We start from the raw sequence: 15,674 nt of genomic DNA on the forward strand, positions 1-15,674 counted from the left end.
GAGGACCAATGCTATGATTAGCATCTTTATTTTATTTTATTTTTGTTTCCTCCACAGATTGTTATTTGGTCCTTAGATAAATGAATTCCTCAGATATAAAGTTAAATATTCAATAGATGTGATCCAAGAAAATTAATTTTCTCTTTAGACTCCTACATTATGGACCCTGGTAATATAATAAATATATTTTTAGAACCCGTAATATGTGAATTGCTTTAGCCTGACTGAAGAAAACAGAGTGTTCCCAGTAGAGCGCTTCTGACTAATATAATTAGAAATTAGTTAGCATATCACATATCTTTGTGGCTATATATAAACCTCCCCTGAATAATTCAAATAATAAATTCTGCCCCAGTGGAAAATGGAGCTCATTTCTCTGAATTTGTTAAATGTTTTCATTTCCAGAGACATGTGCTTAGGGATATTACCAATAAATTTTAAACCTTGCTATAATCTCTACAGGTATTATTTATGTAAATCCTCACACTACTGGGTGAACTCATATTTCTGTTACTCAGCCGCTGCTTGTGTTTTGCCTTTTATGCAAAATATTCCACATTTTCTGCTCTTCCCCACCTCCAATTTTAATTCTGAGATTCAGCAGAAATAGCAAAACATGTTATGACTTTGGAAGTAAAATCTGCACTGCAGGGTGAAACACTGCAAAGACTTAAATCTTGATTTGCAGGAACCACTAAAATGGGGGGGGGAGGGGCACTCTGCAAAAATCCTATGATCAAAATACCATCTACAAGTGAAATAAAACCAAGTTGGCTCAGATCAGTGTTGACTACTTTATACATTTTTTCCCAGTTATCACTAGTGTCTCTAAGTCTACTGAGTGTGTTTTAAACATACAAAGCAAGTGACCGTGCTCAATAGCCTTGTTGGACATAACACTCAAAACTAGTGGCCAAATGCACCCCCCAAGCTTCTCTATCTGGCCTTGGGAGTCTTTCCAGCCCCCTCCCTGCCATACAGTATTTGGTTCTATTTTTGCCAGTATTTGACAATATTTGGTTCTATTTTTGCCACAGCTTAGTGTGGCATATCAACCTGAACCAACCGAGGTTAGACTTAAATCAAGTTTACTCAAATAAGCCACCTTCTAACAGCTGTTTATGAAATTAGTTTCTTTTAGTTTGGGTTCAGTTTAGATGTAAGGGTAAATGATGGTTAATGAAACTTTCAGTCTCCTCTACTTTTTGAAACATGATTAAGTTGATTCTTAGTCAGCTATATCCTAGCTCTTATGCTCCCCAGAGATCAGTCAAGGTGTTTTATATTTCTGCTCTGATCTTGAAAAAAGGGTCAGCCCAATATAGTCATAGAAATGACTGGTAGCTTATTTTACCAGAATACCTTGGCAGAATACCTCTGAACATGTTGAGAGTTCTTTTTTTCCAGTAAACAACAATCACTGTCCTGTCCTTGAGCTCCAGGTCAGAAGAAGATGCTCCTATATCCCTGGCTGGGAAACGAGGTTAGGCTTCTGAGGCTGAGCATGAAACTGGTGGTCATGGGTCTGCAAATTCTGATGCTTATGGTCTGGAGGCTACCGGAGCTGAGCCAGAAACATCATAGAAGCCTCCACCCAAGCCCAACTTTCTAGAGTCAAGTGCCTTCCATACCACTTACTCTCAACTCATATAGTCTTATGTACTGACTTGCCCTCAACATGTCTGATGGCAGGGGTGCCAGTTTCACTACCATTAAATCCTTCATTTGTTAGAAAATGTGTAAAAGGTAAAGGTAAAGGGACCCCTGACCATTAGGTCCAGTCGTGACCGCCTCTGGGGTTGCGGCGCTCATCTCGCTTTAATGGCCGAGAGAGCCGATGTACAGCTTCCGGGTCATGTGGCCAGCATGACTAAGCTGCTTCTGGTGAACCAGAGCAGTGCACGGAAATGTCGTTTACCTTCCTGCCAGAGTGGTACCTATTTATCTACTTGCACTTTGACGTGCTTTCGAACTGCTAGGTTGGCAGGAGCAGGGACCGAGCAATGGGAGCTCACCCCGTCGTGGGGATTTGAACCGCCAGCATTCTGATAGGCAAGTTCTAGACTCTGTGGTTTAACCCACAGCGCCACCCGCGTGTACTTCAATGCATATTTACACACAGAGAGAGGGAGAGAGAGATAGACAGACGGACAGACAGACAGACAGATGAACTTATGAATAACATATAGACTTATGTGTGAACACAAGCAAAAGTCATGTAGACCAAAGCTATACTGATCCATCCATTCCTAGCACATAGACCTGCATGATTACTTTAACATAACTACAGTTACCTCGGGTTACATACACTTCAGGTTACATACGCTTCAGGTTACAGACTCCGCTAATCCAGAAATAGTACCTCGGGTTAAGAACTTTGCTTCAGGATAAGAACGGAAATCATGCTCTGGTGGCACAGCGGCAGCAGGAGGCCCCATTAGCTAAAGTAGTGCTTCAGGTTAAGAACAGTTTCAAGTTAAGAATGGACCTCCGGAACGAATTAAGTTCTTAACCCGAGGTACTACTGTATATTCAGCATACCACGTCCTTCGATGGTCCGTCCTGCCCTTCAATGACAGAAGTAACCATGCTGATTGGAGTAAATGTAAATGAGATTTTAGAGGTGGCCAAAGATGTGACAGTCAGCTTGATGTGGCCTCCAAGTCAGAATAGTAGCATGTGAAATGGTACTTACACTCTCTGCGCACTGTTTTCCACTGTAACTATGACAAGTGCAGAATGTCATAAGTTTGTGTAGGGAATGCTTCCTATGTTATCCAGAAACTGAATGAGTGAAGCATGGCTATTCTGTTGCCTGCCTCTTTTGTTTCCCAGTATTCTTAGATCTTCCACTATTTTTATTTAAACTCTGCTGCCCCCATTTATTCATTTAGCGTTAAGTTTCCTCCCCAGGAACTATAGAGAAAATTTTAAAAAAAGAAAAAGAGGGAAGGAAAGCAATGAAGCTGGGAAAGAGTGAAGGCTAGCCAATTATTAAACACAGGAAGGATAAATATTCTCTTCCAGTGTAAACCATAAATGGAAAGTCTCTTCTTTAAAACTACATGAAGGCAATTTATTAGCATCCATGAAGGAGCTGCTTTTATAAATGGCACTTCAGTTTATGTCATGATGATATATTTAGGCACATACAAATATTTGGCTATTCCTTATCCTATTCTACAGTCAGAACACAATCTTTGGCAGTGTGCTTATGAGTGTGGATCTTCACTTTATCTGTTTATAATAAGGAATCAATTTGGAAGTTATACATCCCCAGTATTATGCACGGACACTTTACTTAAATGGTACCTTCTGGCTATTTAATTATATCTCTTAACACCACAGAGAGAGACAGAGTGATTATATACCAGGAGCCACAGACAAGGTAATTATGTACCTGTTAAGTCTGTGTGATAGTTAAAGTATAGTCTTTGCCAACAGATGGTATTCTGTAGGAAATAACCACTTTACAAAGATGTTTGTACATAGGAAAGCCTTTTCAATACCGTGAAGTTGTTTCCTGGAAATCTAGTTGATTTGGCATAGACAAACCTAAGCATCTGAAGCAGTTTGTATATGCATCCAATAAGAGAATCAGAATGATTTCCATATTTAAAGTCTTGAACTTGGGACTTAGAAATCTAATTCCTTTCAATTGTGGTATAAGCATCTATGGGTTGTCAATGATATTTGCAGTGACTTCTTGGATATGGAAGATAGCCACAAATTAAGTGCCAATTCTATACTCCCATGTGTAGCCCAACATTCTGAATACATTTGCAACCAAATACGGTATGCAAGTCATGTATGCAGAAACACCTAAGTTTTAAACAGCATCCCATTCATTTCAGGGGGCCAGTACAGCTTAAATCCAAGTGCTTATGCTTAAGTGGGTGGCCATTCTGTCCATTACTCTCTAAAATGTCTGTTGCTTAACTGTCTATTTGAAAAAAGAAGGGTCATTTTTTTAGTATATACTTGTTTAGTGCCCCTGTAAACAAAGTATATGCATTTGACTGAAGTTCCAAGGTTCAGATCATGTAATTAGCAATTCCGACTTAGAAAAGCAAGTATACATACAAGTGACGGTATTTCTGACTGAAAGATGAATGAAGATACCAACATTGCTCTGCCAATAAACAGCTGCTTACGACAGAATCTTCCTGATTATATGTGGCCACAAAGAAGCCATAAAATCATCATTATGCTACAGGGATGGTACACTGGAGTAGCAAAAACATATGCTAGTGCAAATTTATGGATCAGAATTCCAGTCTTTCGTAACAAGACATGACTAGCTCCATAAGCATAGTTTACAGAACATTTAAAATGCACCCCCCATTTCCAGTTAAAGAATAAAGTACTACAGAAAAGCCCTTAAAATGCTGCTTTCTTTTCCACAGGACATGCTTGCATTGAATGCAAGCCTTGTTGGTTGTATGTCCCTGCCAGCTACATGGACCAGCACATTCTATATTGCCATATTTGTTTACAATGTGTTGTTGTTGTTTTTTCATTTTTCATATATAACATTTGTGTGAAAAATTGTCATACATAGAAGTCATATAATATTTGGTTTGGTTAGTCTGTTATACACTGCTGTCTATTTTGTTGAAAAGCACTGAAAAAGAAACACACACACACACACACACACACACACACACACACGTACCTCCAAACTGAGCTTGAACCAACATTAGTAGTAGAACTATCTAGTCTGCCCTTCATTGGTTTATTTGTTTAGGATGAATTGTAATGGAAATGTGGAGGACCTTGGTATTGCAAGGAGTTGGTGGTGTACCACAATGGCTCTTTTTGTGTCTGCACCTTATTTTGGGTGTCTGGGATCCTTTAATTATTAGCCAGTCACATTTCTTATCTTGTGTTTTGACACCTGCTAATAAGGTGGCTAATTTCTTATCTATCACTTAGTCACAAGAAGCTCCTGGCAGGGCTTCAAGGTCAGTCACCTGTGAAAGGAGCACTGATGTCTAGTCACATAGTCTCTTGGAAACTCTCATGAACCGCAGCATAGACCAAGAACACAGAAGATGCTACATACTGGCCATTGCAGGAGTCTGTCCATTGCTTTAATGAGGGGGCTCTCTGCCTTTTGCTTTAGCTTTGCTCTTTGTTCCTTGGTTGGTTTTCTCATTCTGCCTGAAAATGAAATCTATCTATCAAGGAAAATAATCAGTGTGCCATTTGCATTGTCCAAATAATAATACAAATACTAATACTACTAATAATAAACCCTCTTCTTTGGCAGAACCTGAATTCACGCTATCAGAAGAACAGTACCACATAGATAAAACTTTCATATGTGCTTCTGAAATGCAGCTGCCAATAAAACATTCCTATTTCTACTCCAAAATTATGTACATTCAATTTTCAGGGAGTGTATATGATACGTTCTACTGAGCTCAGGCTCCTGGTTCAGGTGCAATATACTCTGCAGCCAAAAACAAAAACAAAAACACCCACAATGGATGGCTACACAGAATCACACTCTGGACACATACTTCCCCCTGTGTGTGTGAAATTGCCGTTTTCGACAACAAATTTTGTTAATTACAGCTTTCTGTAAAATAAATGCTCATTCACCACATCATTGGCCCGGGATCATTCTGTTATCTGCTTAAAAGAATTATAACAAATGTTGAAGGAAAGAGACACCTAACTGAAATCACATGTTGGAACATGTAAATACATACGTGTGTGTGTGTGTGTGTGTGTGTGTAAAATGGACTTTAAAAGAAATCCCCATCTGATTAGCAGAAGCCAGCAGAGTGGAATATTTCCAAAGGCATTCTATCAAACTGTTACAAAACAGAGTGAAAAAAGACAACCTATCCCTACTGTTGATTTTTCCTTAAAAGATGTGCACTGTCTACAGATCTCCCGTCAAAGTACATTAAAACAAGTGGCTTGTGTTTCAATAGTGATTACACAGAGAAATCTCATTATGATAAGCCAGTATGTTTTGAACGTTGATATTTCATAAGTTGTTTTACACTATTTATCCATTTGCAGAAAAGCCAGAAACCTCCTTCTGACATTACATAGAGAACACATCTAGAATGGACTAACACATTATGGGGCCCCTCCTGCATGCTTCTCAAGGATGACTAAAAGTATCTGAAGGGTGTGAAGACAAAATGCACTCAGGGTGGGAAATTACATTCACGCTACATCTGTCATACCAAAAACTGCAGCTGAGAATTTATCAGCCAAAAGGCAATTCTCTAGGGCAGTCAGTTATCAAAGTGAAGCTATAATGGCATCAAATAGGATAAGACTCCACCAACCCTTCAAGCATCATGTATATAGCAACTGAAAACCCAGCTATCACATACCAGCATTGCTAACCTGAATTTGATATTCCTGCCATCATTTAAGTTAAATTAAGAGAACGGCAAAATTGTCAGCGTGATTTCACTGTAATGTGAAATTAGCTTAATTATCTCAAACCCTTTATTTTCTTTTTAAAAAGTCATTTGCATGTTACTTTCCTAAATAAATGGAGTGTACTAAGGATATAAAATTACAACGAAGAAATTAAGATTGGATGTTTGGTTATTACCATTATTCCAATTTGTACAAATGTATTGGGTTAAAAGGTACCATAATGGCATTTCATAAAGGTTTTAGTGGTCTGATTAGTATTGGTGCTCAGGCGTTTTGAGAAAAAATGGGCTCATCTGAATATGGGAATACAGTCATACCTCGTGTTGCGTTAGGTTCACGTTGAGTCTTTTTGGCTTGTGGATGCAGCAAACCCGGAAATGTACACTTCCGGGTTTCGTCGTGTGTGTGTGCACAAAAGCGTTCTGCATGCTTCACACATGTGCAGAAGGGCTCTATCGTGCTGTGCGCATGCGCAGAAGCAGCGCTCTAGTTACAGACTTTTCGGGGTGTGAACAGCACCCCAGAACAGATCAAGTCCGTAACTAGAGGTACCACTGTATGGGGGTTATTGGGTTGTTGTTTTATATTTTGATTTTGTTCTGCGAACCGCCCTGAGACCTCCATGTTTGGGTGGTATATAAATAATAATAATAATAATAATAATAATAATAATAATAAATAAGACAAGTGGAATATGGTACAAGAGGCTGGTCTACAGCATACACAATGGAAGAGTTGTTGTTGTTGTTGGCTTCCGAAGGTCTCAAGAAACAATGGAGTTCTCTCTCCTTCTCCACTTTGTGAAGATTAAAACAAACAATGACTGATTTCAGTACTAAAGCAGCCTCTGTTTACTGCCTTACAGCCAGCATGGTTAAACGGTATTATTCATTTAAGAATAGTATCTCTTCCAGACAATCTATACGTACAAGAGGACAATATCGGTCAATAAAGTTTGAGAAATATACACCTGTGGTCCATTATTCCCAAACTCGCTCATTGCTGACAAGTGTCAGGGCAGAAACAGATACCTTCCTTTGATGTCTAAGGATAAGCAAAACAAAAGAAAGGGGACCACTTAGCAGCGCACATAGATGCTACAGTCTTGCGAGGATTATGCTGCGAGAATAACAATATGCAGATGCCACTGTGCTCACTGTTGCATTCCTGGAAATATGGATGGTTTAATTAGAGCTTTAAATAATGAAACCTTTTTATCACATTGACAGTGAAAGTACCTGAAAGCACTGATTATCATGAACCATAACTGCAGCATGTCTGTCTTCTGTCATGTTATAATTTAAACATGCCTAGATGAATTAGCTTCATAGATCAATGAAGAGGACATAATCTTGTTTAAATCCAGCTCTCTCTTTTTTTTTGTTTTAAAATGGCAAAACACCCAGCGTCACTAATATTTGAGTAAATCATGCATCTATCTTTTATTTGCCTTTTTACATTTTTAGCATGCATCTATCCCAGTTACCATTTACAACAATTTAAGACATCACATCCTTTTAAAATATAAATGTAACAATAAGCAGCAACTAAAATTGTCAGCATCACTATAATAACCGTTTGTGTTTCTGCAATACTGCGGTAAACAAGACAATTCCGCCGAAATGCATGAATAGGGGATTTGAAGACTAATAAAGAACAGTACATAATCTAGGTTAGAAAACGTATTATGGATCTAAAAGATAAGGTGCTGTGAAGTCTTTGGATGCTGGTGTGTCTGATTTATGTCTGAAATGATTTTCTCTCTATTGCAGGATTACCATGATTCATCTACCAATTTCTTTCTTACTTGTTGTATAGGGTATAAACAAGGAGCTTTCTAATCTTCTGTGTATCTTATAAATGTGGTTTGTGTCATAAGCTGCACATCAACTCAGGGAGAAAGACATCAAGTTAAATTGTCTGAGCTTCAAAAGCACCAAACAATTAAAATTCCTATTGGCATAAAAACTGAATAAAGTTTAATTTAGAGATGAAAGCTCTTCCATATCTGATAAAGCCACTCTCCTCATTTCCACTTTGTGCTAACATAGTAGGCCTGTTTGTATAAATTTTCCAGTAAACTGCTGTGTTAATACATATGCACATATTTTCTAGAATAATTAGGAATAAAAATATAAAATGGAGAAAATTTGTACTAGCTGTAAAGTTTAGTGCTGTTAAGAATGCAATTCTGTGGACCCTGGAATGGCTTCCCATGAACCATAGGATATGGTTTATGTGGATTTATGTGGAAATTGTTTTCCATTTGGTTGTGTGTTTTTTGATGTGGTTTATTTATTGTTTATGACTTTTGTAATTATGTAAATCTTGTCATGTAAGCCACCTTGAGCATTGTTTTTAACTGTGGAAAGGCAGCATACAAATAAAAAATGATGATGATGATATAGCAGACCTCCTTCTTTATGGGCAGGGGGAGCAAATGTATGATGGAAGAACTGCCTGGGCCCTTGGATTGTTCTCTTTCACACATAAAATTTGCTTTAGTGTGTAATTTGTTTTGCTATATTGTTTTAGGATAAAGCTACTTTGTTTATTAATATCCACAAGTACAATTTAGGACTGTCACTTAATGTCACTTTCCTCAGTGTTAATCTGTCCTATGAAATTCAGTGGCAGTCAGGAGGCAATCAGTCTGAAAATCTATCAGCCAACTGTGGGGCTGCCCATAGCAACAGAAGAGCCTATTAGGGCCTGATTAACCCTCCCTCCTGCCCGTGTGTGTGTGTGTGTGTGTGTCTCACAGACACAGACACACACACACACACACACACACACACACAGGCCTTTCTCAAAAAATCCAGCTTTCTATCTTTCAAACAGTGTTCTAACCAATTGGCCATAAGGAGAGGGAGATGGGGAAGGTGTAAGAAAGCTGTGGATCTAGATCCTGCCCCATGTCAGTTAGCCCCAATATTGATTCAGTTCCTTTGTGTATGTCTATTCTATATACCTGGTCCAAAGCCTTCTCTGCCTTATCCCTTTCCTTCCTTTTTCATTGCTTTGTGTCCATCAATATCGGCAGCAACAAGAGCAGAAGTCAGAAAATCTATCACTTTGCTGTATGAAGGATTGTTACTAGTCGTCGTTTCCAGATGTTCTTCAAGGCCAATCCCACATAAAATATGTTGCTGTAATCTAGCTTGGATGTCAGCAATAACTCTCTCTACTTGGCGTGGATAACAGTGGCAAGATTGTACGTGCAACAGAAATTTTCTGTACTCAAATAATAGTTAAGTTTTTGTGTCTATTAGCGGTTCTTCACTCAATCCACTACAGTGACTGAATGAAATTTAGGAATTACCATAATAAAAAATAAACTAAGTACCTGGTCGAGCTTCCAGTGGAATTCCGCAGGTCGAAAGGTATCAGCTTGGTCAAAATCTTTCCGCAACAGGAACACAAGGCGACAATTGTGCACATATAGTGCATAGTGGTGCCGATTCATTTCTAAAAGAAAGATATATTAATAGGATAAAAACTTTCACGTTTTTTATTATTTAGCTAGGTTGTATTATTTACTGAAATCAGAGTGTGTTTTCACTTTACCTGTCTTATTCTAAAGTCCACTTTTTCAATATCAGAAGTACCCCGAGGCCAACTTTCACGACTGAATATAAAACATTTTTCAATACGCATCTCTATTCAGCATGTCAAGCAATGGAGAAGGGTGAAGAAAATGCAGTTTTAAATAAAGCTGACTCACCTGTCTTATCTGAATTGCACAGAATAGTTTCTTTCTCTGCTCTTAATCCTGGACTTGGGCCATGTTTCATCCACATGGTGATGGTAAACTGATCTGTTAGATTCTTTGGTACTATTCCATCAGGGATTTTGGCTCCTTGTTTCCCTTCAAATTTAAAAATCATGTCATTGCTGTCTATCAGAAGACCAGCTGTCCAGTTAGTTGCTGCACTGGGAGTTGGTAACAAGTCAATGGCACCTGATGACGCCCCTGCAGATGATATATAATGAACAGTCTGATGAGACACTAATGAGAAAGCTGTTCAGCTGAATTCACTGTAGGAGACACTCTGACACACTTAATCCCTCTCATTTATTGCTAATGCTGCCTTTGTTTTCAAGTGCTGAAAAAACACCCAAACATAAAATAAACATAAATGTGTCCATGCTACTAGACTATTGAGCAGAGATGGGGAACCTATAGCCCTTCAGATGTTGCTGGGCCACTGCTCCCATAATTCCTGACCATTTGCCATGCTGGATGGGGCTGATGGGAGTTGGAGTCCAACAACATCTGGGGAGCCACAGGTTTTCCCCACCCCCGCTATAGATTAGCAGTGATTCTTCCTTTGCTTGCAGAAAATCCAAGGCTCATGCCCTGTTATGGTCACTTCAAAGGATCTCAGCAGCAGCAGGATCAGAAGAGATCCTGGAAACCCATGGTCTGTCAAGGGTGCATAACAGTGAGCTACATGGACCAATAGTTAGAGTCCTTACAATGCAGCTTCATATGTTAAGTTCACATATACTAGGGACAAATGCGTAAAGAGGACTTCTGCCCTGTCATCAAGGTGTTCAGCCTCTTAATATGCAGGCCATCACTCTTTTGCCAGTTTAGAGAACAGTGACCATGCATGAAGCCCTTCAGAACTTTTCTCTCCCTGAGGGGAGAGGACAACACCACGCAGTGTGGATACATCTTATTAACAATCGCCCACTAGTGCGGTTGGGAATAATTGAGACAGAGTTCAGCTGGAAGTACCAATGTGTGGAGGTGAACAAAGGTACTCATGGAATACAAGCATATTCACACTGTGCTATGTATGGAGCCCTGAAGCAAATATATCCAGGGCTAAGATTACTGTTGTGGAAAAGGATGCTTACAGTCATATGAGCTGTGATGGGCCTGGGCAGACGTGCTGCTATTCTTTAGAGTTCTTTCCTCACTTCTCATTAACTATACCTTCACTGAATGAAAAAGCAAATGAACCACAAAATGTTTACTGGTTGCCCAGTATTTCTTCAAAATAATTATTTCTAGTGTTTGAAGACTTGCAGTGGCAAGCACAGAATATTTAACCAGTAGCAATTGGTTTGTGTAGTTGTGTTTATAATGGAAAAGCAGTATTCCTCAGGGTTAATTGTTTGCCGCCATGCAACATTATCTGACTAACGGTTTATTTTCACATATTTCAAAAGCAAGCCAACTGTGGAACTCACAGATATATCTTATGTGCAAACATAGAATAGTCAAGGTACCAGCTGAATACTGTGCAGGTGTTAATGTTTTTTATATTAATGGTGTCAGATTTTAACTAAATAATTCAAATGCAAACTTTCCCTACTGGGTCCAGCTTGAAATGGAATTCATATTCTTCCCTGCTAGCCCCTTCTGGCTACCCCCCAAAATGTAAACAAAAGACCCTTGCTTCAGGTGGCAATGATGCTTCAGTTACATGGGAAAATATAGGTTTTCAAACTACAAATTCCTTAATCTCTGGCCAGGAATTGATGCCCTTTGCATCTTTAGAGACTGACTTCCATCAGTTTCTCACTTTACTCCAATCTTAAATTCAGTCTGCCACATTTCTGCATCATTTTGCATTCTCATCCCCTCATAAAAAGCCAATGAGTGCTAAAACCAAGGTTTGTTCCTTGCTTACCACCTGTGACTTATTTTGGGGTTTGGACATAACACTAAGCCAGACTATGACTTGTTCCCCAGCAGCGTGGCGGCAGCAGAAGGGGAGTGAAGCACCCACAATTTCCGCAGTGTGCATTAGCATACGCCATGTTTACATTTAAACAATAGTTTAGAACCCGTTCTATTATTCTGATTGTAATTTGTTTTAAATGTTTAATTTTAAATTGTTGTGACCTGACCAGGACCTTGTGGTAAAGGGAGAGGAAGAGGAGGAGGAGGAGGAGGAGGAGGAGGAGGAGGAGGAGGAGAAGAAGAAGAAGAAGAAGAAGAAGAAGAAGAAGAAGAAGAAGAAGAAGTTGTTTAACTATGGCTTAGAATGAGATTCAGATTGGCTGTTGGCATCCATCTGTCGGGAGACAATGGAGTGCGCCTCCAGGGGTGAAATCAAACCACTGCATTAGCAGCAATGAAGTGACCTCTCCAGGGCACAAGCCCAGGCAGTGTGTATGGAGGTCCAGGTTTGCCCAGATGGCAAGACCCCCTTCTCAGCTTTGCTGCCAGGGTCCCAAGTGTGAGATGTTAGCATCCAAAATGCATATCTAAAGAATTAATTGAAGGAGCTGTAGAACTGTATCACTGTTCTGAAATATTAGGAAGCTGCCGTATGCCAAGTCAGGCAATTTAGATTTGTAATGTCAGGGTTGACTGGCAGTGGCTTTCCAGGCAGGAATCTTTCCTAGCCCCACCTGGAGACACCAGAGATTGGATCTAGGAGCGTCTAAATGCAAAACATGCGCTCCACTGAATTTTCTGGAAGGTTTTCCACCCTAGGTTTATATTTAAAGGTTGGGTAAATTTTTAATGAACTTAATTCCCTCATTTGCATGTCATTTCAATTAACAGCATCAACAAATAAGACTACATACATTTTTAAGCGTGTACAAAGACAGCATTTATTTTATAAGCGCTAACTGTGCGTAATATACCAGCTTGTGCTCCCTAATACACAGATGTTACCTACTGGAAAGCTTCAAGCTCAGCTTACCCAGATGGCATAATCTATAATAAACATTGCAAAATTGCCTAGAGTTCTACCCAGCGAAAACAATTTTTTTTCCAAAAGGAATTTTATTTCTTCAAGTGGAATAAGCAATACTGTGCACATCACCAAACTCTCTCTCTCTCTCTCTCTCTCTCTCTCTCTCTCTCTCTCTGTGTGTGTGTGTGTATTTAATGTTGATTTGTCCTAAATATTACTCTGTGAGAAGTTGCTTTCACTTTTATTAACGCTTGCACATTTGGCAAAATGCAAATTAAGCAGGATCATCAGGCTAGAATAACTTATTTAGTTTTTCGGATTTTGTAAAAAGAGGGGTTCAGAGGTTTATTACTGCCTTTCACCAAGTTCACTGATATAAATATATGAGCTGCTAAAGTAATGAAGTGGGAGAGAGAAACAAGGGACACAATTCTGCATTTCCTGGTTGCATAGAGGTTGCATAGCGTAACAGCTAGCAGCCTGTTACTTCTCCTTGGGCTATTTGCAGAGGAATCCCTTAGCCTCAATTGACATTTGGAGATGAAGATCTTACTGCATGTTAAAGCAGAAGTGGAGATAGAGACAGCAGGAGTTATTCTGACTCTGCCTGCTTCAACTTAGAGATAATGCCAAGCTTGCACTTTTGAGCCCTTAAGTATACATATCAGGGAGGCTATAACACAGGCAACAACTGATTTGCGCTTGTCCAATTGTTGCACAACCACACATGCACACATCACAGTGACCCGGAAGTGACAGGAAAAGGAGTCATAAGAGGGCAGAGCTGGCTAATGTGTGCTCAATGACCTGGAAAGCAACTCCTGTGTAAATATCAAAATGTTCAAAATAGCAATGCCAAGTAAATTCATGAAAATGCTAAAGGTATACCACATAATTTTTGCAGGGATTTTTCAGAGTATGTCTCACGATCACAGCCCTTTCCAATGTAGTTAGTCTGCAATTCAATGGTGGTCTGAATAGAAGAAACAGGTCCATCACAAGTCTCCAGGTGGATGCTAGGAAATAATGGTATACTCCCAGAACCAGGCTTGTACTCAATACGCTTATTCCAGTCTAGAAAGAATAACAACATTAATTCACACTGTATTGTGACCAACACTATCAAATGATTTCCACAAGAATAAAATTATTTGTATTTTATTAAATTTAGCAAACAAAAGCAGAATGAGCAAGAAACCAAGTATCAGAAATTACAGATCTACATGGATCAACAGCTTGACTTAGTATGAGTGTCTATGTTTCTATGATTAACACTTTCCCTTTGGGCTCCAATAGAAGTTTCTATTATCACTCCTTGCTTTAATGAATGTCACAACTTCCCTCAGCTGATTTTTTCTCATAATCAGAACATTAAAAAGTGCAGCTGAATCAGAGTGGTGTGGTTGAATCACTGGTTGAAGCCAGTGTGGTGTAGTGGTTAAGAGCAGTGGATTCGTATTCTGGTGAACCGGGTTCGATTCCCCGCTCCTCCACATGCAGCTGCTGGGTGACCTTGGGTTAGACACACTTCTTTGAAGTCTCTCTGCCTCACTCACCTCACAGAGTGTTTGTTGTGGGGGAAGAAGGGAAAGGGAGATTGTTAGCCACTTTGAAACTCCTTAGGCTAGTAATAAAGCGGGATATCAAATCCAAACTCTTCTTCTTTAATATACTTGCAGGAAATGTTATTTATTACCACTGCCATGCCCCATCAGGTCCATTTCTGTTGGTGGCTGGTTTGCATTTCCAGTCAAATATACCACACAGGGAAACAAACAGGAAATGTCAAACAAACAGATTTCAAGGAAGCCATTGAAAACCTGGAGTGTGCCTAGAGGAAAGGGACCAGGATGGTATGGGGGGGGGGGGGGGTTTGAATAGGCAAAAATAAAAAAAAAGGAACCACACATAAAAAAGCATACCTCCAAAATCCAATCTAACGAGACACTGTGCTGCCAGTACAACCTCATTTGCCATGGCACCCCGCCCCCTCTATCCATTCCATCCTATACACAGTCTCCCTTCCTCTATACAGCCCTGATCATTCTACACTGTCTCACCTCCTCTACACAATGCTGCACCCCCTATCCATCCCCACCCTGCCCTCTATTCCTCCCCTATGCAGTCCTAACCCCTCTGAACAGTTCCACTCATTTCCAGATGTCTCTGATACAGAATTCTACCTCCCTTTGAATCATGCAGGTCTCCTTGCCCCCTGTACTAGAGTGTGCACAGAGGGGAGGGAACAGTAGGAAACAAGTCTGGAAATCAACTTGTACAAGGAACAGTTGAAAGAGTTGCTTATGTTTATCATGAAGAAGAGAAAATGAAGGGAAGACCTCACATGATAGCTTGCCTTCAAATATCTGAAGGCCTGTCACATACAAAAATGACAGATTTTGGCTGTTAGGACATTTCTCCTAAAAGTGAGAGCTGATAGAAAGTGGAACAGGGCTGGCGTAGCCTGGTACAGCCCGCACTGAGCAAGGCGTGTGTGACAATATGATCTCCAATTTCTCTTCCAGTTCTATAATTGGAATGGTTGTTGTTCACAATTTCCCCAGCAGAGAACCAAGAAAACAAAGCATATTGCTATTA

At 39.7% G+C, this 15,674-nt stretch overlaps 1 protein-coding gene across 1 annotated transcript in view; it reads right to left on the bottom strand.

Moving 5' to 3' along the window:
- Positions 1 to 15,674, bottom strand: part of CLSTN2 (calsyntenin 2) — a 331,857-nt gene that overhangs the window by 54,109 nt on the left and 262,074 nt on the right. The window contains exons 6-8 of the mRNA XM_081006884.1: positions 13,965 to 14,150; positions 10,136 to 10,384; positions 9,758 to 9,879 (exon numbers count right to left, since the gene is read on the bottom strand). Coding sequence (XP_080863010.1) covers positions 9,758 to 9,879; positions 10,136 to 10,384; positions 13,965 to 14,150 — 557 coding nt within the window. The remainder of the gene's footprint in view (positions 1 to 9,757; positions 9,880 to 10,135; positions 10,385 to 13,964; positions 14,151 to 15,674) is intronic.

The sequence above is a fragment of the Podarcis pityusensis genome, assembly GCF_964106645.2.
Source record: "Podarcis pityusensis genome assembly, chromosome: 5".
NCBI lineage: Eukaryota > Metazoa > Chordata > Lepidosauria > Squamata > Lacertidae > Podarcis > Podarcis pityusensis.